This window comes from Esox lucius, chromosome 4 (genome assembly GCF_011004845.1).
Source record: "Esox lucius isolate fEsoLuc1 chromosome 4, fEsoLuc1.pri, whole genome shotgun sequence".
Classification (NCBI taxonomy): domain Eukaryota; kingdom Metazoa; phylum Chordata; class Actinopteri; order Esociformes; family Esocidae; genus Esox; species Esox lucius.
In genome coordinates, this window is record NC_047572.1 from 32392657 (window position 1) to 32415672 (window position 23016).

General features: G+C 41.9%; 2 protein-coding genes across 7 annotated transcripts; one reads left to right on the forward strand and one right to left on the reverse strand.

Annotated features, from left to right (window-relative positions):
* Positions 1-37: 37 nt before the first annotated feature.
* Positions 38-16177, reverse strand: gdpd2 (glycerophosphodiester phosphodiesterase domain containing 2). 4 transcript variants are annotated; one of them, XM_020045802.3, is made up of 17 exons: positions 16115-16177; positions 15524-15680; positions 8911-9156; positions 7271-7374; positions 7069-7162; positions 6934-6993; positions 6670-6768; positions 6223-6316; positions 5834-5982; positions 5578-5660; positions 5241-5400; positions 4275-4481; positions 4023-4171; positions 3379-3526; positions 3139-3221; positions 3028-3050; positions 38-2245 (listed from the first exon to the last, which is right to left on the reverse strand). In XM_020045802.3, the coding sequence occupies exons 3-17, from the start codon at positions 8992-8994 to the stop codon at positions 2181-2183; spliced, it is 1602 nt and encodes a 533-aa protein (XP_019901361.2). In that variant the 5' UTR covers positions 8995-9156; positions 15524-15680; positions 16115-16177; the 3' UTR covers positions 38-2180. The 4 variants fall into 4 exon arrangements, with proteins under 4 accessions (XP_019901361.2, XP_019901360.2, XP_028975263.2 ...); XM_020045801.3 differs by lacking the exon at positions 16115-16177 and having other exon boundaries at positions 15524-16095; XM_029119430.2 differs by lacking the exons at positions 15524-15680; positions 16115-16177 and adding an exon at positions 14783-15069.
* A 3628-nt stretch (positions 16178-19805) lies between these two features.
* On the forward strand, positions 19806-22842 carry pdzd11 (PDZ domain containing 11). 3 transcript variants are annotated; one of them, XM_020045811.2, is made up of 6 exons: positions 19806-19915; positions 20265-20368; positions 20465-20605; positions 20748-20846; positions 21534-21594; positions 21713-22842. In XM_020045811.2, exons 2-6 carry the CDS (start codon positions 20276-20278, stop codon positions 21745-21747), a joined length of 429 nt encoding a protein of 142 aa, XP_019901370.2. In that variant the 5' UTR covers positions 19806-19915; positions 20265-20275; the 3' UTR covers positions 21748-22842. The 3 variants fall into 3 exon arrangements, with proteins under 3 accessions (XP_019901370.2, XP_010901287.2, XP_019901371.2); XM_010902985.3 differs by lacking the exon at positions 19806-19915 and adding an exon at positions 19927-20175; XM_020045812.2 differs by lacking the exon at positions 19806-19915 and adding an exon at positions 20093-20190.
* The last annotated feature ends 174 nt before the right edge of the window (positions 22843-23016 follow it).

Consider the following 23016-nt stretch of genomic DNA (forward strand, 5'->3'; position numbering starts at 1 on the left):
ATTTGAGAAATATATATATAAACACACACAAATTCAATCGATATTCAAGATTGTTTTATTACATTTGTGGTGGCCCGTAAGAAATTATGCTCGCCCAAAATGGGATGCACAGATATTCAGCCTAAAAAATGCCGCCCCCCTCCCCCCAAATGGTTGGAATACCACTTGAGTATACGGACCGATATAAAAAATAAAATGTTTAAACACGCCCTACTACAAACAGTTATTGTAATACAAAAATATATTTATAATACAATAATCTTTATGCTTATCATCAACTGCACCTGTCATCAGAACTGCACCCATTCTAGCATCGTCAGCAACACCACGAGGAAACGTTAATCTCGCGAAGTACAAAAGTTTGTCACGGCTGCCATCTCCTGGTTGTAACAGAGACATTGCTATCGGCAAGAGGCAGCACCTGAACACATTCCACAGACAGACCGTAGTAAAACACTTTTATTAGACGCAAAGGCACACTACATCTGCCAATGACATGATCTCGATCAAATTACATTCAAATCTCAATCTCATTCAGAATGCAACCGTAAGGGCACTGAAAAGACACTGACATTTATCACTGAAAAAACAGATTGGCATCCTTTCACATCATAATTTTCTCCATAGTGTCGTACCAACACATTCTATGTACACACCATAACTTACCAATCGTTATAAAGTAGACACCTTTTGCTTTCTCCACAGTTATTTTACTTGCCATCACAAATTGACAAAGACAAGACCGGAGAGATTTGTGCCTACATAATGTACCTAAGCATTCAGACCCTTTTCCATGACCCTTCACATTGACCTCAAACATCCTATGTCCTTTGATCATTCCTCGGGTGTCCCTAGAACTTTGAGTCTGTGGCGAATCCCATTGATTGGACATGATTTAGAATGTAATGACCCACAATTCACAGTGCATGTCAGAAAGAAAACCGAATCAGGAAACATTTTGTAGACCTCTGAGACAGAATAATGTCAAGGCATAGATCTGGAGAAGGTTAAAAAAAAAAATATATATATATATATATCAATCATTGTGAAATGGAAGAAGTTCGGAACAACCAAGACTCCTTGTAGAGCTGGCCGTCTGAACAAACTAAGTATCCAAGCAAGATGAGGCTTGGTCTGGGAATTGACCAAGAAATCAATGGCCACTAACAGAGTTTCTTTCTCTGCAGAGATGGGGAAAACCTGCTATATGGACAATCATTTTTGCAACAATCCATTAATCAGGCCTTGATAGTATAGTAGCTAGAAGAAAGCCAATCCCGGGTAAAAAGCATAAGAAACAGCACCAGAGGGACTCAGAACATAAAAATTCTCTGTTCTGATGAGACAATCTAACTTCTATTCCTGAATGCCAAGCACTAGATCTATCAAAAACAAAGTAAAAAACTGTCATTCATCCCTTGGCTAATACAAACCCTAAAGGGAAAGCCAAGGCAAAACTGGGGAGGTTTTGGGAAGAGTCTGAACGTCCTTTAACGACCCCGTTTGGACACTACTGAACATCGAGTAGGATCACATCCAAGAAAAGTCAGTTGTCATTGTGGCCAAAAGTGGTTCTACAAAGCACTGAAAAAAGGTCAGAATACATAGGTACATATGAGATTCATCATTTTGGGGAATTGTGTGTAAACTGAGGGCAAACAAATATATACTATTAAGTCCATAAAAATGTGGAGAAGATTAAGAGACTGACTACTTTCCAAAGGTACTGTATGTTGAAGTACAATGACAATGAAATTCTCTGGATGAATGTTTAATAGTCATCCTCAAAATGAACATGGGAGACTGCATGAAATTAAATAATGAAGGCTAAACTTCATTGCATGCAAAAAGGGGGAAATTATATTATTTAAACTAATACCTTTTTTTTAGACTTGTTATACAATTGTCGTTTTTTAAAATTATTATACTTTTACCCCACTTTTTGCGATGTCAAATTCCCCAAAATGCCCATGCCTCAAACCATATCTTGCCAAGCTGGTTCGTTTCTTATCACAGCATAAGTTTGTAGAGTTACAATCCTAACTGTGTGTGTGAGGATTAGCTTTTCAAATATTACATTTACCTGATTTAATCAAGAAAATCTTCACAGATGGTAATATTGTGTCATAAAAATATATCTAACCAACTGATTTTTTACAGGGGGGGACAGTTTTAGCTCCTTACAAGAAGGGGGACAGTTCTCTCCGATTCCAGACGGAAACTTCCTTTCTTTGCTTCCCTTTCCCTGTAGAGAAGATCAGAATTATTTTACTTTATTAAAGACAGTGTTAATGTACTACTCTGGAATCTTGGTCCATTTGACCAATAGTAGAAATGTGAAAATCACTTATTTCACCATTTAACTACAGATTAAATTATTCAGATTCAATAACATTACTATAAAAAAAGTGCTTTGCTTCATGTTAATTTGTGAGCCATTAACAGCCATTTTAAAACATTTATTATACCAGACACTGCCCTGCATAAATACTGAACAGCGATGCACTTTATTTGAAACTAAAGAATGACTGCCAAGTTATAGTATAAATACTCAGCTTTTCAGGTTATTTGTGAAAATAACCTTTTATTGTGGGTGAAAACAATGAAAATTGTTTTCACTATAGGAACTAGGTAACAAGACCAAACTTGTTACCAAGTTCCTCCATTTCAGGGCATGAAAATAATTGGAACAGAGGAATACAATGTACAAATTTAGCCTTGTGCACATCTCTTTTGAATGCAATATCTGCCAGTCGACAGAGACACCAGATGTCGGCATCTTCTCTGGTGATGTTCTGTCAGGCCTGGACTACAGACAGTTTTGCCTTAAGTGTCATAGTTTGAATTTAAAGCCAACATTTTGGATTAGAGACAAAAAAAAATGCATCAATGTCCAGAACTTATCCAGGAAGCTGAAGATGGCACATAAGTTGGAATATAGAATTAACATAAACAATGCTAAAAAGGGGCAGTCAATTAAACCTTTTTCATGTCTATTACTGTTGATCGTTTGCTAGTAAAACCTACCTTCAGAATGTCCATAACACCACCTTTTACAAAGAACAAAGAGTAAATTGAACAAATCCAGCCCTCAAAATAAAACCACTTGTCTTTTCCAAATGATTTGGATCTACTCACCACTGAAAGATGAACAGTGAAAACATTATCAGCAAGGATCCCAGATCCACTGTGATCCAAATTATCATGTACGTTCTAGTTTCCTGAAACAGACAGACTCAAGCACATCAACACACCTTACAGGTAAGGTCATATGATCCATAGATGGCCTGCACAAACAAACCCGTCCATACAGCATGCTAGCTAGCGTTCAGAAATGCTGACTTGGTAAAGATGAATGTGGTCAGTGTGGGTTCGTACCATTGTCCAATCAGGACTGGTCATGTCCTTGAGAAGGGGGCAGGCATTGGTGGTCACAGAGCTGGCCCCAGAGCACCAAGCCAGTGAGAAGAGCCATCGCTCATTCACCACCCAGAGGTTCACCGACACATTCCTGTTGCGAAGGGACCTGACAAACAAACATCAGACAAAAAGGTCAGGTGAAAAGGATGGCAATATGCCATTTCTGAATGAGACTTTCACTTTTTACTGTATCAAGGTACCTCTTCAATCACAACACCACTGGAAGTCCACAGATCGGTACGCTAAATCATTTTGATTAAACACTGCACCACACATTGAGCAACAATTTCCCCAAAATATTCAGAGCCGTGTGTTTCACTACACCGATAACTGGAACTGCAGTGTTACAATGAGAGAAGGTATAGCTGCTGTTCTCCCTGCCATTAAAAACCCACCTAATTGAAAACCCCCCCAAAAAAAAAATCTAATTACCCCACTGAGGCCGGAAGCATGCCAGCCTCAATCTACAGAAGCACCAGGTCTTAGCATGCCAACATACAGCCCCTTAACTATTGTAAGCAATGAGTGAGTGCAGGTACGATTTTGGAATTTAGGTTCATGGCCAGAGTTCTGTGATATTATTGGCCAATTGAGATACTCACCTAATCTCGGCAGCGCGCAACTCGCTGTATTTGAGGTTGAGATGATCACCTCCATCACGGTCCATCTCAGACACACGGTCATAGACCTGTTTGAACTGTGGGGCGATTTTCCTTACATCCTCCCGGTGCCTGGAGGGAAGCCAGAGGATCTATAGGAAGATGTTCACCACACTCAGGACTGTAACAGGGATATACTTTACCTAGAGAAAACAGGACTGACAAAGCAGTGATACTGGCAGATGTTCCACTCACCAGGTCTTGGGGGATTTCTGATTTGAGGATTGTTTTCGCAGTGTTCAGAGTGTCATTGATTTCCAGATGATTTTTTAGGTCAAAGATGACAGAGATGTTATGGGTTCTGGACAGGTTCAAGAGCTGCAGTAGTGACGGAATTGTCTGGTTCCCAGCAGTCTCTTTCTCCTGCTCTGAGAGCTGGGACACTGAGCCGAATGGATCGTTCTGGAAGGGAGACAATCATGGTAATCTTTATGTCAAAGATACATGGCTTGGGGCGTTTTTCCACTGGATGTTAGTGATCATTTTCCTGTGAACCAGAAACAATCCAAAAAGGACCTTACCTCCTATTATCACTAAAATGAACTACAGTAATTTTTATGATAAAGCATTGATCTTTATTATAGCTGATGGATTTATTTTTTTCTCCTCAAATACAGATGGCTTTAGAGCATTTTACTTCAGTAGCTCCATTGCTGATAAGCACGTCTTTCAAAGGAGCAAGATTGCAGAATAGATCAACATCCTGATTTACTTCAGATATATCTGATGCTATCTATAATAAAGATATGTCATGGGCTGAGGGAAGAAAAACAGCTTCTGACTGGTTATCTGGAAGGCATCTGAGAAATATGTATATAAAGCATATTAGAAAAGCCAAATCAGACTACTATGCAACTACCTCAATAAATTGTAATGGGAACACGGCTACATTCTGGAAAATAATAAAAACATTGAAGAACAGTTCATACAGTACTTTGCCAATACAGTTATTGAAGACTGGTCATATCACTGACTAGAAACCATTGCAAAACAAAAATAATAATCAGGTATTTATGGAGAACACCTCTGTTAAAAGTCAAGCTTTTTCCCTGAGACCCTTCACAGAAAACAAAGAGCTAGATGCTTTGTTTACTGTGAACACCAAAAAGGATTTCAAATTAAAACACCCCCGAGACTTATAAAATTCAATGTCATACTCACTGTCAAGAACCAGTCACCAGCGTTTAACCTCTTAAGCTCATCCCAGGTGAGGTTTGTGCTATGGCTAAAGTCCTTCCCAGGGAACTTCTGGAGAACATCTGTAGTCCTTATCAGGAAATGACTGTTGTGATCATGCATCAGGAAAGGAATGCCGTCCTTACTGGGGGGGGAGGGGGGGGGGGTCAACAAAAAGCATCTTTGGGTCTTTGAAAAATGTACAATTATTCCCATGCATTATTTATTATTATTACTATTAAGCTGAAAACAATTGGAAAACACTGAGCCCTTTGATTCTTCACATCTGAGGCCCAGGGCCCCTCTTGGCCCCCAGGGGTACCTGAGCTGCACGTCTGTCTCAAAGGCAATCACGCCACACTCTGTGCTCCTCTGGAATGACATCAGCGTGTTCTCTGGGGCCAGCTGAACACAGGGACAGTAGAAGGAATTGTCTATTTTCGGAATTTGTCCGAATTCTAACACACAATCTTTTAGCCCTAATGACATATTTTATGAACCTACAACCCCTAATTACCTGACGGAAATTGGGTACCTGCTTAGATCATTATTATTCTGGCAGTGGAACCAGTCCTTACCATTGGCGCCCCGCGATGACCAATGAGATTAGGTTTAGGGGGCAGCCGTTGCTTCGGCTCCATCAGGCAAGGTGATTGGATGAGGAGAGGGCTCAGGAAGATTGCCACGGACACGCCAAGAAATACCGCCATGACAAAGATCTTAGAAACTGAGAGGGCAACCACAGACAGACAAATTAGATACATGTCATCGTTATTTAAAGAAGGTGCTGCATTTAGTCAACCTCACTGTGTTTCTAACGGCTGGTGTGTGAGCGGGCTTTCATCCAAGCGTTCACAGAACTAAGTGATATTGTGTCAATAAATGACCAAACCATCTATAGAGGTGTTCTGTACATCTGACAAACGGATGACGTCATGTTACACAGGAGTTCAGCATCAGCTCTAACCTGTTCTGCGGGCTCTATGGAACCCTCTGAAGACCACCCAGCTGACCAGAGTCAAGGCTCCGACCCCTCCCATCTGTAGGAATGGAGCCGTGGCCTGAGAGTGATGAACGTTACACACAGAGCATCAGACCGTATGGAGCGTCACGTGGTTCTGTCAAAATCATGACCCGTAACACAGTTGCTTTTCCACCCCAGCTGGGACACTCCGGCCCACACATTCCAGGCACACCCAATTCATGGTTACGGAGGGACCCTGGGACCTTCCATGTTAATCAAGGTAGGTCCTCCTTTATAAAAAGTTAATTTTGTTTACCCATGGTTTTTTTTGCCGTCATTGCGTTATCAATTTGTTTTGCGTAGTTCTTGTGCGTAGCCGGATGGAAAAAGCCAATGGGCGGCTCAGTGTCTGTTACAAGGGAAATGCTGGAATACCGTTCTTTTCTTTACCTGAAGTGACAGCAGGACAGTATGCCATTCTACCTTCCACAGTATGCTTATTCCAGTGGCACCCAATGCCATGAAGACCACGCCGACAAACAGGAATGCCTGAAAACCACAAGACACAGGCATTAAAAACCAGGGTTAAAGCTAAGATTACAGGGCGACACGATGTAGGATCATGCCGTTAATCGCCCACGCTCCTGCCATGTTACGCAACAAAAAGCACATTTACAGGGAACTAATCTGGGTAAAAAAAAAAATCTTAAATACCTTGTGCAGGCAATGCAAGTCCAACGGCTCCTTCAAGGCCAGTTGAAACAGCGCAAACGCCTGCAATTAGAAAGTTATTGCAACACAGCTAACATGAATGACATTAATTCAGACCACAGGCAGGTGGCCTCTCACCAGCAACAGCAGGAAGTAGACGGTCAGCAAAGCGGACAGGATGATGAGCACCAGAAACCAGTTCACCCACCGTCTCAGAATTGAAAAGGCCTTCCTGCAAGAGACAATGGAGGGCAGATCACAGGGACTGAGTTAAAGGGGTGATGCTCGCGTTCGTGTGCGTGCACGGCACGTCTCGGCACGCTGCATACACGGAGCTCACCAGTTCACATCTTCCCGGTCGTTAAACGTGGTCAGGCAGACGTACATCCAGCAGAGAGACAGCAGAGACACCACAGTGACAAGGCCGAACCAGCAGCAGGAACACTGTAACAAGAAGAACCAGCCGCGATCAGGTCTCCAAACCTCATTTGTAGCGACATCAACGTGTGGAAACTGTATGAACGGGATTGTCAGGGAAACGTTGAAACATGGTCATAGGTGTTCCTGGAAGGCACGAAAAATAGGCAACAACTGGTGTCGGTTTCACTCAAATGTTGGTTTCAATTCTCATGAATTCTGAAGGTGAATAAAAGTGATCACTAAATCGTTCTAAATCAGTGGCACGAAAACATTTGAAACAGGTGTCGTATCCACACTTGACATACGTGGACAGTGTGTGTGTGTGTGTGTGTGTGTGTGTGTCTCTCCCTCTACAGGTTTTGACAGTTAGTCTCCTTGGGGCTGTTGGAGACAATCCAAGGCCTCTTCATGTTGGGTTTCGCCCACAGTTCCACAAGCTACATCAACCAGCAGCATCCTGGCCTAATGGTGACAAACAACCCCCCCCCCCCCATGGGGTAAATCAGCGTTAAATTCCCTGCTACCAACCCTTCAATTTGTCTCCCACTAATTTTCAAACTTCATTAAAGTGTCAAAATACCACCTCGTCCCCCAGTCACTCAAAGAAAAATTAACACCCATCAGCATTCACTCCCATTTAGTGGTATCAAAACAGATGCCTTGGACTTTAATGATTTGTCACAGCGGTGGCCCAAAAAAACGAAATCCCATCCCCCCCCCCCCCCCCAACAAGTAACAGCATGTCGGTTCAGCCCAATAACCGTGGCCAACCTTCCCATGCCCGGCTCTGCCCATATTCTCCCTCCTGCCAATTACCCAGGTGTTATTTACACAACCCTTCTGAATGAATTCCTCTCAAATAACATTCCGCAACATCTCCCGTTGGTTTTTCAACGGACGCCTCCCATTACGCACGCACAGCAGTCTGATAATAAAAGAAAAAAAACACGGTCCAATGAAATGCTTTACAATCACTCGAGAAGGTTCAAAAGTGGAACACATTGGAGGAAGTTCCCAGCTGAATCGCACGGGACACGCCCCAGTGACGGGCGCCAATGGATTGAGGATAATGACTTTAATCAAACCTATTTTTAATCAGACTTTAATCAGAAGCCATTTCCACTTGCCGTCCAGGGCAACTGTGGCTGACCTGGGGCAACCGATCCAGGCTGAACAATGACCTGCTCCTCAACATCAGCAAGATACAGAAGTTGATCCCGGATCACAGGAAGAGGAACGCGGGAGAAGAACCACTGTAGAACCACATGGCAAGGAACAAGTACCGGAAGTCTGGGACAATCTGGACCTGGCGCAGTTTCTACCCTACAAAATTAAAGATTTTTGATGCAAATATACACGCGCACTGAGACACTCCCCACGTACAATACATGAACACACTCGAGCTGGGTAGTATTCACGGTTACTCAACACCTGTTTCAAACAAAGCAAATGACAATTAGTTACAAGATCTACGATGAGGATATGGAGGACAAAGGAGAGGTTAGTACCAAAACCCACATCAGTCTCAATGAAACCTCCAGGGCAGTCTGACATACTTACTTTTCGTTTCCTCTCACTGGGATGCTTCCAATAGCAGCTATACAGCCCCCTGCAGCATATTCGACCACAGCTGTCCCTTGACATTGTCACCTCCCCTCCGCATTCACAGTAAATAAGGCGGTCCTGTCCAGAGGAGTGGAGATGCGCTCAGTCCTGTGTGGAGTTATCTAATCCGCTCAGCCTCGGGGGACGGAGAACACCTTGCCTGGCAGCTGTCCGAGGAGAGTGGCTCCACTCCACCGACGGCTGTCTCACCGACCAGCACCCAGAGGAGGAGAGAAAAACACCCAGAGGAGGAGAGAAAAACAGAGACACTATCTGTGAGAGCATTAGGGGCCTCCCTGTTCAGTAACCTCCTGAATAGAGCGTCGGTGCCGGTTGGCCGCATGGCATGACACTGACAGAGCTGACAATGCCCGACGCTGTGGGATTGTGGGTAAAGTACCACAGAAAGGCCTGAAGAAGCTGCAACATAAAGACCCTCCGTTCCAACACAGAGAGAACTAACGGTGACAGGCACGGACTGAGCCGGGTGGAGCGCGGTGAGGGGGGGTTCATTGTCAACTGGGGTGTTGCGGCGCGAAGACGGGCTGATTTGCAGAGACGGCTGAAGGGCGACAGACAAAAGCTCACGCTAAACAGGCATGGCTGGATCCATGACAACTTGCCTCCCACTTCATCTTGGAGAGACAACAGCAAATTAGGATACAGCTCTCAGTTAAAGTGTGAGCCGTTAATCCATGGAGTTTAAAAACACAGCTTTCCATGAGAAATAAAAATAGTATAAAAAAAAAAGATCTCTGTAGTTTGCCCACTAATGAAAACGACACAATACAAGACTGAAGTGATAATTAATCTTGTTAGGTGGCAGAATGAAGTAGGAGCCTAAGTGTTCAATGCATCACACTAATATTAGTCAATGCTCTTATTCATCTAGGGCGACTTGCTTTAGTGAAGGACTGCTGCCCACACACCCCACCCATGGGAGATGGTCTTTACAGCACAGAAAACCGTCACGCCAAAAACCAACTACACTTTTGGAAGACAGAGGGAGAACATGAAGCGTGAGGTGACAAGCATGAGCGTGTCTGAACAAGCTGAAAACAGAAAGTGACATTTGAAGACTTCAGGGCCCATTTCACTGCAATGAAGATGAATTGTGCAATGAATGTCAGCTGTCTAGTCTAGAACGTATAATATAAGGAAATATTCAGACACATTCACTTTCTCCACTGGTGTTAGACTGATTTACATTATTTTTTTTTATTTTTTTTTTAAGTAGACAAGACTCCTTAATCTCACAGTGAGAATTTTTTTTTTTTAGAAATGTTTTGAAAAAAACAATTGAAATCTCTCAGTTCTTTGTAGAACCATCCCAACTGCACATCTGGATTTGGGCACTCTCTCTTATTCTTCTTTGGAGATCCTCTCAAGCTCTGTCAAACTGGATGGGAAGTGTCGGTGAACTGCGATGTAGAGGTCTCTCAATAGACCCAAAGCCAGTCCATCACTAGTCTTGGATGTGTGCTTGGGTTTGTTTTCATGCATAAAGATTAACAGCCTGAGAGCCCGTGCACTCTGGATCATGTTGTTTTCCTGAAAGAATACTTTCCCGAAGCAACTGTACGTTCTGGGAGTTTGCTTCTAGACACGAGGCGGTATATTTTTTTTTAACCATGTCCTCTTCGCAGGATGCCCTTGAAACAGAAGCTGTCCGCTGCTCCAGAATCTGACTAGTGTTCACGAGATGCCCTCAACAAAACACAACATAAAATTTTTTTAATAAAAATGGCTCTTCAGGCCTTGTTCCTCCATTGGGGGTGAATCATTATCGACAGATCTGAGAACATATTCATAAAACAGAATTCATCACGGTTACTTAAAAATAAACACATGATAAACATTCTGTTGATCACTTGAAACAACACAATGTGATTTATTAGTCCATTTAAATAATAAATTGGCTTGTCAAATAAAATTTAAATATGTTCAGGGTCATCTGATTTCCAATAAACCGATGGGCCTTTTCCTTGACTGGAAAAACAACATCTTCAAGGGTTGACAGTGAGAGAACCAGTCACATTAAGTTAGAACTGGGACTTGGCCAAACTGTTGTCTGGCAGTCACTGTTTACTTAACTCAAAGGAGGCCCACATGAACTGCCTGACACGGAAATAAGGGAATTGATCAGAACTGATTAAACCCCTACTTAAAAACATTGTTGCATTTCAATCAACCTCTACCTGTTTTTTTAACATCAACATTTATCTTGCGGAATCTGTCTAGTGCTAGATGTTATGCCCTCAATGAAATAATGCTGGTTTTCCTTTCCTGTAATGACTCAAGCCACAACCGGGAGAGTTCAATAATGCACACAAGTTCCTTTCATTAGGTACATCACACGTCTGCAAAGAAATGGATCTCTCCCCATGGTATTGGTTTACTATGTAAAGCAGGCGTCTAGTTATTCAGATAATGTTGGTTGAAAGTTAGAACAGGCAAACGGAGGGTCCGAGGCGACTTAGAGCATGGCATAAACATCCGGGCGGTTTCAGTGCCAGGGAAATGGATGCCCTCCTAAGTGCTTCACACACACAGAACTTAGGTTTTTACAGGGAGAGTGGGACTAAATAAACATCAGGTCAGCGGGCTCAGGGCAGGTGCAACCCGTTCAGGGCTCGTTCAGGACTCGTTCAACCCGTTCAGGACTCGTTCAGGACTCGTTCAACCCGTTGTCACACTGAGAATTCTAGGAGTGGCCTCTCAAAGAAATAGTCTCCAAATGTTTCCAGGAACATTTCAGCAAGTTCAATTTACGGTCGTCCCCAGACTTCATCCCAATACGTCGTCTTTAGGATGATATGGTGCAGGCTGCTCGCAGGACGAAGACAACTCTGTCCAGGCTGCAGCAACCACGTGAAGCGGTCGTGTGTGGACCCACATACGTGTGGAAAGTCTGATACTTTGTAGTATCCAAGACCACAAACACTGGCGTTTCTGCTGAACACTTTCGACATCCAGCACTGACACCCACCCAGAAAAATAATTTGACAGACATCTTTTAAACAGGTTTTCAACCAGAAAGACATCAACCTCCATTGCTCAGTGCCTGCTGAAGTGGGTCCACGTACCCTCTCCTCAAATGGCTTGCACCCTTGATAACAGTTTAAAACTGTAAAATAAATGTTAAGAGCTATAAGGTAATTTTCCAACTTGTGGAATACATTTTAATTAGGACTCAATTGCTGCCCCTCAATTTCGGTACTTTGAGGTCCCTCCCCCTGCACTGGGACTTTTCCTTAACTTACACTGGAAGGGGTCTTTCTCTATGGCTCATTGAGATCCTTTGGTCTTCTCTTGCTCAGTTTAAATCCCAGGTTTTAAATGGTATTCAAGTCTTGAGACTGAGGGCATTTGGAAAGTGTTGATTTTGTGGTTAATGTCTGCAAATTGGAATTTAGCTCATTAAGCGTTTTGTTAATGTTATGTTTTGCTCATCTTTATCAAGGAGGTGGATATACACTTACTAATTTTGTCAACCATTTTAGTCTTACTCCCACTGAGATTGTATGAGCATTCTAAAACTCTGAATAACCCTAATGTAAATTAAATATACATTTAATAGAAGAAAAAAATACTACAATGTGATTGAAAGTGTCATTTCACTCTATAATTATTAAATTGCTTTTAATAATTTAAATAATTAATATTTAGGCTCCCTTAATTCCATATTGTGCAACGTCAGATTGACTTGACTAAGCAAAGACTTGTTATCCAGAATAAAACTAGTCTGATGTTAACGAAAGACTAAATTGTTAATTTGGCAAAATTAACAGTCACGCTTGCACTCACCCATAGAAATACACCAGCACAAGATTTGTGTAAATACGTAGGCCCAGTGGTGTAGTCTACGTGATACGCAGGTATACGCCGTATACCCACTAGGAAAAGTCAAGGATTTCCGTATACCCACTTACAAAAGCGCGATGATACGTAACAACATCGTTGTGACAGAACGTTCTCATTTTCATTCATAAATTCACCCCGTCTGTGTTGTGAAGCACTGACACTTGGACCTTTGAGGCTTCCGTGGCGGTGCCCTGGTTACCTATGGTGACCTTATATACCGTATATATATGTCAATGAACGTTACTAAGCAACAACAAGTTGTTTCTCGCAACTAGCTAGCTAGGTAGAGCAGAGCCAATGAAACGTAAACAGACCCAAAAAACACTATTTCAGAGTTTTAAAAAGTCCGTCCCTGAAGCTACTGCCGCGTCGGGTGACACAGCTGCCGCAGATCATGACGACCGGATTACCTTTACAGAAAACCAGCCCGACAATCCAACCGCAACGTTACTGTTACCTGGTAAGTGACAGTATCATAGATATATTGTTCTATATCTATGGACAGTATCTTATATGATGTTGTGTGTGTGTGTGTGTGTTTTAAAAGCATTGAAAAAGTCTTAAATTTGATCATCTCAGGCCTTGAATTTGGTATATAAAGTCTTGGATTTCGTTACAAATGTCTTATATTGTTTGCCTTCCCTAGGATTAAGTTCATACCATAACTAAATTAACTGTTACTAATGTAGGCTAATTAAAAACTGACCGGAGCGAGGACCGAGACACAAAGTAAACACGCCTCTCTGACCGGTACCGGGAGGGGGGGTTAGCTTGGTTAAACTGATCGGCGGATGTGCGGAATGTGTCGGGTGTGTCGGAGCCTGGCTGGCCACTCGGCGCCTTCAGACAAAGCTCAAGGTAACAGGCAAACGGCTTATTAGCTAGCCAAACACCGAGCGGCTCCATTAATCTGCTCTTATAACAAACCGCGCATCTGTGATCCGTGCAGGACTTCACTGTGAGCGGACTGTTTAGAGACCATGTTACCGGTAGGTAACGTTAAAGGTTCGCTGCTACTGTAGCGGAGCTGCAGGTAAACCACCAGGGCTCTCAAGTGTCACACATTGAGCGTGACAGTCAACGTAAAAAGCAAACGGGGCTCTGTGTCTGTCAGACGGTCTGAGATTTACCCTATCAGCAGAGCAATCACGTAATGCACAGCAGACTATGGTGCAGGTAGATTATTTTTATAGTTTTTTTAGGTACTTTATTTCTCTCAAAATATCACGACTCCTCCAAATCTCAGAGAACACGGATATATTTTGAATGTGCACAAAGTTTTGAACATGAGCAGAAATCTTGCTCAAAACACATCTGAAATATTACAAGTCCAGGGGTGTATTAATTCATTAAAATTAATGAATTTATCATTGAGGTGAATAATTGTCATATGCACATTAAAGGAGGTTACTTCCTCAAAAAAGGTGTCACTCTTGTCCTTAAAACTTAAGAGCCCTGAGTAAACGCTGACCTGAGCTATATGTTTTCAGTGTTAAACACAGCTGCAGGTATTCATGCACAACTGTTGTTGGTGATTTACAGAGGTGGAAGATCGTGTATTGCAGTAAAAGTAGAGTTGTTGTAGAGTTACAAATTACTTGTCAGTTACAAGACCTGCATTCAACATTGTCCTTAAGTAATAGTACAAAATTATCATCAAAATATACTGTAGGCTACTTAAAGTACCAAAAGTAAAAGTGCTCATTATCAGTTTAATATATCTTATTTTATTGGATTATATTATAATCCAATAAATGGTATTAAATGACTGATACTTTAAATATAACTGTTATATTAACTCGCCTTAAACTTGAGACATTAGTTAATGAGTGGCCTGTTGATACCTTGAACCTGTTATGGATGGATAATCTCTAAGGGAAGAGCATGGCTGGTTTTCTTACTGTGTGATGTCCTGTGCTGTTCAGGTTCAGTTGCATTTTTCAAAAAGTTAAATATGTCTCACCTGTTCTCAACTTTAAGTGTTTTTCCAGGGCTTTCAATAAACGCCATCAATACTGAAGCAGTTGTCCTTGTATACTAGTTTGTATATGGAAACGTCACAGTGCTTAGTGTATGGGGTGTTGCTCTGGGACAGGCGAGTATGAGGCTGGGAGGGGAAATCACAGTATACTCACTACAAAAATATAGACTACACCACTGCATAGGCTTAGGTAAATATTATTGCATGCAGATACTGCGTTGTAAGGCTTCATTAAAAATATATATTTATATATAGATCCAAAGGATCTCAATGAGCCATAGAGAAAGTGTATTCTCCAATCTCAAAAATAAAATAGTTAAGGAAAAGTCCCAGTGCAGGGGGAGGGACCTCAAAGTACCGAAATTGAGGGGCAGCAATTGAGTCCTAATTAAAATGTATTTTTTGGTGTTTTTCATGTTTTCTAACATGTAGGAACCTCAAAATATTTTTTGCGTTTTCACTCGTAATTATTTTGAACTTAAATTGTCTCAACTGTCAATAATGAAACCAATTAATTACATAAATTATAAAATACCATATACTAGTGACATCACAGCCTACAATGTAACCTCTTCCCGGGAAACTGATTGATGAGAATCTAAAGCAATGTTCTAAAGCAACAGTAGTTTAAAACTTTCAAATAGAAGAACTGAGCTTCAATAATTCTAAAATACAGAACGCACTGGAATAGAGAACGCGACTCATGAGTAAGGTGCAACATACCTAGCCTGTCCTCCCGTAGCGTTGCAAACACAGACGGTGTCTTTCAAAGACTGATGTTTTGTTCATCCACTTTTTCCCAGTCCAGTCCACTATATTTCGTTACCTCTTCTATAGCTGTTGTTATGTCATCCACGGTCGTTTTTGTGTCAGTCCGTGTCTGGAATGTTAATCAGGATGAATGAGTAAAAGGGGAGGGGTATTTTCGAAAGGAAGGCGGTCGAAATCAGGTAGGAAATTCAATTGAGTGTTCAATAGCCTACTTCACGACGTAAACACTGCAGGATCCCTCGATCATGTTTAAATGGGACGCACGCCAACAGTTACATGAAAAACGCTTAAATATACAAATGTTGCTATTTTTCCAATTTTCACAATTCTTGTCATACTTTACTTAATAATGTTGTTGCGTCAAGCAGGGTACCCCAAACGTATTCTTAAAACGCATTTTCCCAATTTCACAAAATGTTTCTCCAGTTCCAATTTTGCGTTTATCTCAACTAGCACACCTGATTCAATTAGTCAAGTATTCATCTGAGTAATTCGTTTAAATTCTTACTAGAAAAGAAAAAAAATACTGAAATACATGTGTACCCCAAGTGAATTTGGTGCTTTGCGGATTGGATGTAGCCTATCCCCCGAGCTTATCCTCGCGTCCTTCGCTCCCAATTGCTATTAATGACACGTGACAGCAAATTAGGTGTGCACGTGTTTATGCATGCAGTTTAAGAGGACGCGTTTTCGCTCCTGGCGGCCTACGTCTCTATTATCTTAAATACTTGGATAGGGTTGTTCCTGGCTTCTGTTGACGTTTTCGGAGCAATGCTGTCCATCACCTGTTGCTGTTATTCGTCTGACATCGAAAGATCTACACCAGCACTTCACTTTGCCATTGAGCTGAGCTGAGTTATGACAGCAAACGAGCAATTTAGAGTGGCCCCTGCTACGAATTTCCATGGGTGCGCACATCAATTTTTTTAAGTAGTGCTGGGGTTTACAGTTATGGATTGCACCTGTATTCTAAGAACATCTTTAGATACTGCTTCAACACATTTGTTGGGTTACTCTTTCAACATATTTGAGGGGTTACTCCAAAATATTTGAGGTCTTTCTCGTTCAACATATTTAAGGTGTTACACTAGGATACAATATTATTTTAATGTCGTAGTAGAGGTTGGAAACAAAATGAATGAAAAAGCCACATACTCTAAACTCAAATGCATATCATTTTTTTAATAAGACCAACGTTTCGACAGACATGCTGTCTTCATCAGGATACAATGTAGAGGTTGGAACACTATTGGAGGTTATGTGACTGCACTCTTCCTTTAGGAAGACCATCATTTTGTGTTTTGTTTGGGGTTGTCGAAAATGCTGTCATAGGAAAATCACTCAGTAAAGGTTCACTGAGTTGAGATACGAGAGCATTCAAAGTTTAAGTTTCCAGGGGTTTCTGTCCAGCCAGAAATGCCAAAAACCCCTCTTTTAAAGTGACATTTATTTTTCCAGCCATAGTAGCATGACGATACATTAGTTTACCAAAGTGTTTCCTTTACTTTGTACTTCACCTAGGGGACAACGGAAGGACTGCAGATCGGAACCTTTTTATCTGGGATTCAAACAAAGTCAGCTAGCTATAGGCACCTAAATTTAGCAAAAAGCAATGGACTGGGGTAGACACTGTCAACTACAGAGAAAACAGCCTCATGTAGTTTTAACCATGTTTTGAAGTTTAATGTTGTTTGACATTGTTTATGGGTTATTTGGAGTTCTCATGGCATAAAACAGTCACTCTGCATTTCTATAAATTTTTCAATAATCAATGTGTTTTAATGTGAATGTATGAATGCACCAGTCCTATATTGCCCTTTTAATGGACTGAATTTAATTAATGAGAGGAGAGAAAAAAACAAGTGAATGCTAAAGTAATGTATGCCGAAACACTAATGGTATGCTGAACTGATGTTGTGCCACCAGTGAGTGAGAAACCTACATGCCAAGACATGATTGTGTTACATTCAACACAGTCTCTTACATGTTTGATAATGAGAGCTACTCAGTAAAATAATAATAATACAAATAATAACCATTTTTAATAAAGGTCCCGGCTACTCTACTTTTTTTTTGTTGCTTTCCATTGGGCCATTTATCATTTCTCCCATGCTACCTTTTCCTGGATCCTTATATGTTTTCTGTCAATATACAATATACATTAACATCTCATATAGAGTTTATATAAAATATGGTAATTGTTTCACAAATTCTGTTGAACATTTTCCACAAGAATGTTTAATGAGTGTTCTGGTTTTGTTATTATTATGTTTTGTGATTTACCCATGTTATGCTTCGGACCAATACGTTTAGATAGCAGTTTGATGGTTTTGGGCAGTTAGATGTGCCTCTGTCTGCGCTGCAATATTACTGTGCCAGGGGCTTACGGGAATAGGGCGTCTAACTTTCTTTGAGTCCTGTTCCGTTTAAACTTAGGACATGAGTCCCTAGATCACACCTCGGAAATATCAGGCTGAAGGACTCATAGCTATCCCTGTCTAAAATATTCCTGGTAGTGTTACAGATCAGGAAACTGACGATACCTGACGAATTCGGCTGCCACTTGGCTGACCATTCCTCCCTCACCCATTGCCCCAGTCCTTGTCCGTCTGCTCACACTGCTGACTTGGATTAGGTTTTATTGACTCTGGACTCAGCCCATGTGTATTTATTAATTATTACAATTTGTACTCTTAAAATGTTCACCCGGCACAGCCAGAAGTGCATCAACCCTGTTGTTCCTTGCTCAGTGGTGTTTCAGGCTGATGTAAAATGGGCTTGATAAATACATTTGATTGACTGATTGATTGGAAATACCACGGGTATGACATCACATTGCTTTATACCCCAAAATTGTGTTGCTAACCAGTTTATAATTGCAATAAGGGATCTTGGGGGTTTGTGATATATTGGTAATATACCACAGCTGAGTGCTGTGTCCAGGCACTCTGCATTGTATCGTGGCTAAGAACAGCTATTGGTCATATACCTCCTACCATAGTGTTTAAAAATAATGCTACTACAATATTTAGAGCGTATTGTACATAATAAAACCACTGTATTTATTTGGATGTGGAAGATGTCAGGTATCCTACGGGTTAGATCATCTCTCTGGTCACCAAGAGATCTATTTTCAGTGAATCCCAGAGCCTTTAAGGTGAATTGTTAGGTTACTGTGCAAGGTAGTTAACCCAAATCGTTCCACAGGTTGTCGCTGTAAGTTACACTGTGTTCTCAGTCAAGTTTCCTGCTAAAGTAAGGGTTAAAAATCTGCAGTGAACCCTGAAAAAGGGAACTGAGCAGGATTTCATCCAAGCAAGTTGTTACTGACATAGAGTAAATCTCTTTCAGCTACATTACAGGACCACACAATGGTTTTCACAAAGCATGCATTTGACCCTTTAATGGTCTCAAAAATAACTGGCTCTTCTTTCCGTGGCCAATATGAACGTGTTATAATTGAATATGCAATTCCATTCACCAACCTGATCTTTGTACGTTGAACTATTTTTGGAGGATCCTTTAGCTAATGCCCTTTACCAGCAATTGTAATAATCCTTCCCGCATAAATACATGTAATTGCGGAGATATTACCATCTGTCATTCATAGAGGGTAGCACAAGTCCCAGAATGATGGCTACAGCTTGAAGCACTAGTGTCATCTGCAGGCTACTGACAGAAGTGCAACCAGTCCTCTGCAGGCAACACAGAAAAGCCCTCCGCCCACCGGACGATGGTCTTACTACGCTGGCGTAAAGAGGGCGTTCCTTGATAACGGGGTGATTACCAAGGAACACCCCTTTTCTAATTTAGGGAGTTCTATTATTGCAGTGAGTCAAAATTCTATTTTCATGCCGTGTAGCTAACTGCTGTCCAAAGTCAAACAAAAGACAAGTAGCTAATTAAATTAATTGATGCTGAACGAATTCTCTATCATCTTGCTAGATCGGGGATTCAATCTAGAAGCCTCTGGGGTACCTACTGCCTTTCGTTGGCTGCTATCTAAAAGCAAAACAATCTACAAAATAATTAGAAATATATTTTTGGTATTTGAAAAAAGTTGCTGTAGAACAAAAAAGCAAAGGATATATAGAGGAGACAGTGTCTTTTGCACCAGTCGACACAAAGACGGCACAATAACCGTTGGAGAGAGCTAGAAATGGAAGATCAACCTTCCCTTATAAGAATGTACCTTAACTAAACAAAATGTATTTTTAGTTTGGTTTTACTGTTTCTATTATACTGTAGGAGCCAGTGCCTCCATGGCTAGGCTCCAGGCGATGGTGACAATGCGACAGAAGGGCGTGGCTTGAACAGGAAGTAGTAGCTGGTCTTTTTTGCCTGGTAAGATTGTTTTTGCTACTTCAATCTAGCTTCTAGATTATCATAATTTAGCTGTCTTTTCGGTAGCTATGAAAATGTTAAGCAGTCGGTGGTTTATATGATATACGCATTTTGTTAGAATCGTTAAACCGCCCTTTACCGCCGAACTACCAAGCTAGATAACGATAGCTTTCCAGCGAGCTGACTTGTTATAGAGCCGGTTTGCTAAATGGCTGGACAGACTTTTAACGCGAAAAAGACAGCGACTAAGGGCAGAGCTGGTAATGGAATTTGATGTGAGTTTAAATCCACTAATTTTAAAGAAGCCAATGCATTTGGGAAAGTTATTTATCTGTCATTTAACCAATAGGTTTTGAAACCATGGACCAAAAGATTCCATATGATGACTACCAACTCCCTGTGGTCTTCTTGCCGTCCTATGAGAGCCCGCCAACATGGATACCCCCGCAGGAGGTCCGACATCCAAATCCTGTCACACTCAGCTTTCAGTCTCGTTCACCACCACATATCTTTAAGCTTTTTGCATCTATCTCCCGTCTGTCTGCATAGCGGATGCACCATCCTGACTACAACAATGAGTTGACCAAATTCCTGCCCCGCACCATTGTCTTAAAGAAACCTCCAGGGGCTCAGCTGGGCTTCAACATTCGTGGGGGAAAGGCTTCCCAGCTGGGAATCTTCATCTCCAAGGTGTGTGTAAGAGCAAGAGGGGATGAAGATGCAACTGTACAACCCAGGCTCATTTAGCTGGCCCACACTTCTCAGACTTCTTAAAATGTTAGCATTTTCCCTCCCTCCATTCATTTGAATCTCTGTGTGTGTATGTTGATAGGTGGTCCCAGATTCGGACGCCCACAGGGCAGGGCTTCAGGAGGGAGATCAAGTTCTGTCTGTCAACGAAGTGGACTTCCAGGACATCGAGCACTCCAGGGTCAGTAATGTGGGACTGTAGAAACATGTCTAAACTAAAATTCTAAGGTTCACAATTTTCAGGCATCCATTTCTCACTTCTAGACATGGTTTCTTATGAGCCACCGGGTGGCGCACTAGTGTAAGTCACTATCGTTCAGTATGGTTTTGGCGAGGAGGGATAGTCTCGGTGCTGACCTATGGACTGTGCCCGGGTGTCCCACATCAGGCCCTGAATGGGTTGACTGGTTGGTATGTCAGACAGGACTGCCTTATGATCGGCGCCTGCATGATCAGTCGTGTTTGTTGGCCAGGGGATGCGCTCTCCTCCCGGCACGTATATGCGCGGGCAAACGTTCCTCGTTGAGCGAGTGGTGCATTGAGGACTGGCTTTTTGAAATGTGCATCGGAGGACAGGGCTACCTTCCCAAATCTGCCAGGGATTTGTAGATGTTGTAGATGTTAGTACAACCTTTACAATGAGTAGCATAGTCGGGGGCGGGGGGGGGGGGGGCATTTAAAACGTTTGCAAAGTATTCTTATTATTGTGCGGGGGACCAATTGATTTGCTTCTAACGTGAGGGAAACATTTCCCCCCTGCTCATAGGCCCTTGGGAGTTGTTCTGGTGAGGCAAGGCCATAACCCCGACTTGGACATCATGACATTCTGAGGATATTTAACATGTTTTAAAGTGTTTCTTCCCCTCAGGCTGTTGACATCTTGAAGACTACCAGAGAGATTCTGATGAGGGTACGCTACTTTCCCTACAGTAAGTGTTGCTCTAACCTCCTTCACCATGTGGTGATTAGAAGGTGCCTAAGATTGCGTTTTATCTCCTCTCCTACCTGTGAAGTTATAGAAGAGCTCTTATGTAACTTGTTCCCTAGATTACCAGAGACAGAAGGAACGGACTGTGCACTAGGCGGCAGAAGAGTTCAGAGTTGGGAGAGTTTGAGTGTATTAGTTTCATAGGAATTGACATCCTTGGTGGACAGACAGGTATGTTCCTGGTGCCCCCCCCCCCTCAGTTTCAGCTCATGAGTGAATGAACTATGACTAACATGTCCCTTCACACTTACGCCCGGACCACATGAATACTTTGCATTCCACCCTGCTGCCACCGCATACAAGAACACACACCGCTTGAGCTACTGGGAGGGCATCAGCTGTTGACTCACAGTGAGTCACGCACGGACCAGGCACACTGTCCTCTGTGAGGCTAATACACTCTGCATCTTGTGAAGAGTCATTACGAGTACGGAGGATCTGTGTTTTTGGGTGCCTGGAGCTTAATATTGTGTAAAATGTTTAGATGATTTCCAGTACTTTGAGATGAAATCTATATTAGCTGAGGTGAACGTTCGAGGCCAAGTATTCTTAAGGGAAGCCGTCATCACTGAATGGATTGAGTGACGATGACAGGAATGAAGCTAGCAGTCCTTTGTTGAATACGCTAACCAACCTGCTTTTGTTCACCTCTGATCCAGTCTGAATAAGTTGCAAAACTGGATACCCCTACTGTATGTTTGCATGTAATGATGTTATATAACATTTGTGGAATGCACCAAGGTCCTTCTGTGCCTTGACACAGTGTAAAGTATGTAATTTCATATGAACTGTTGAGAGATCTTCTAAGACTACAGCATTTGTTTTCACAGACTGTAATTACACTCTTCAAGTAAACCTTTGACGATACTTTATATGGTGTGTCAACTGCTAAGGTGCCAAAACGTCTCATTCAACTATGACCGTAGTGTTGTAAGGCCTTGGGTTTAGACCACTACATTAAAATCACGTTTGAAGTGCTGTGTGCTGTTGTTGATGGTCCCTCGCTTATTTTGAGGGAATGAGTTCCAAGTCTGTTTTAACAATGTTTTAATAGAATTGTAATGATTAACTACACTCCATTTCCTTAATGGCTGTAAAATGGAGGTAGGATATTTATGACTCACCTCTTTAGCGCTCCTAACTTCTGTGACACACTTTTAGTAGACTAAATTAAAAAAAAATTACTCTACGTCTTATCGCCAATCAGTTATTTATTTAATGTTCAGTGACATCTGTTTCTTCCTTTATCATTCAGGAAGTAATTACATTGTTTCAGATGCCTACTGAGCATGTTGGCTGAGTCATGCTACACCCACAACCCCAGTTTGATCCCAGTATATCTGATAAGACCAACACTCCCTGA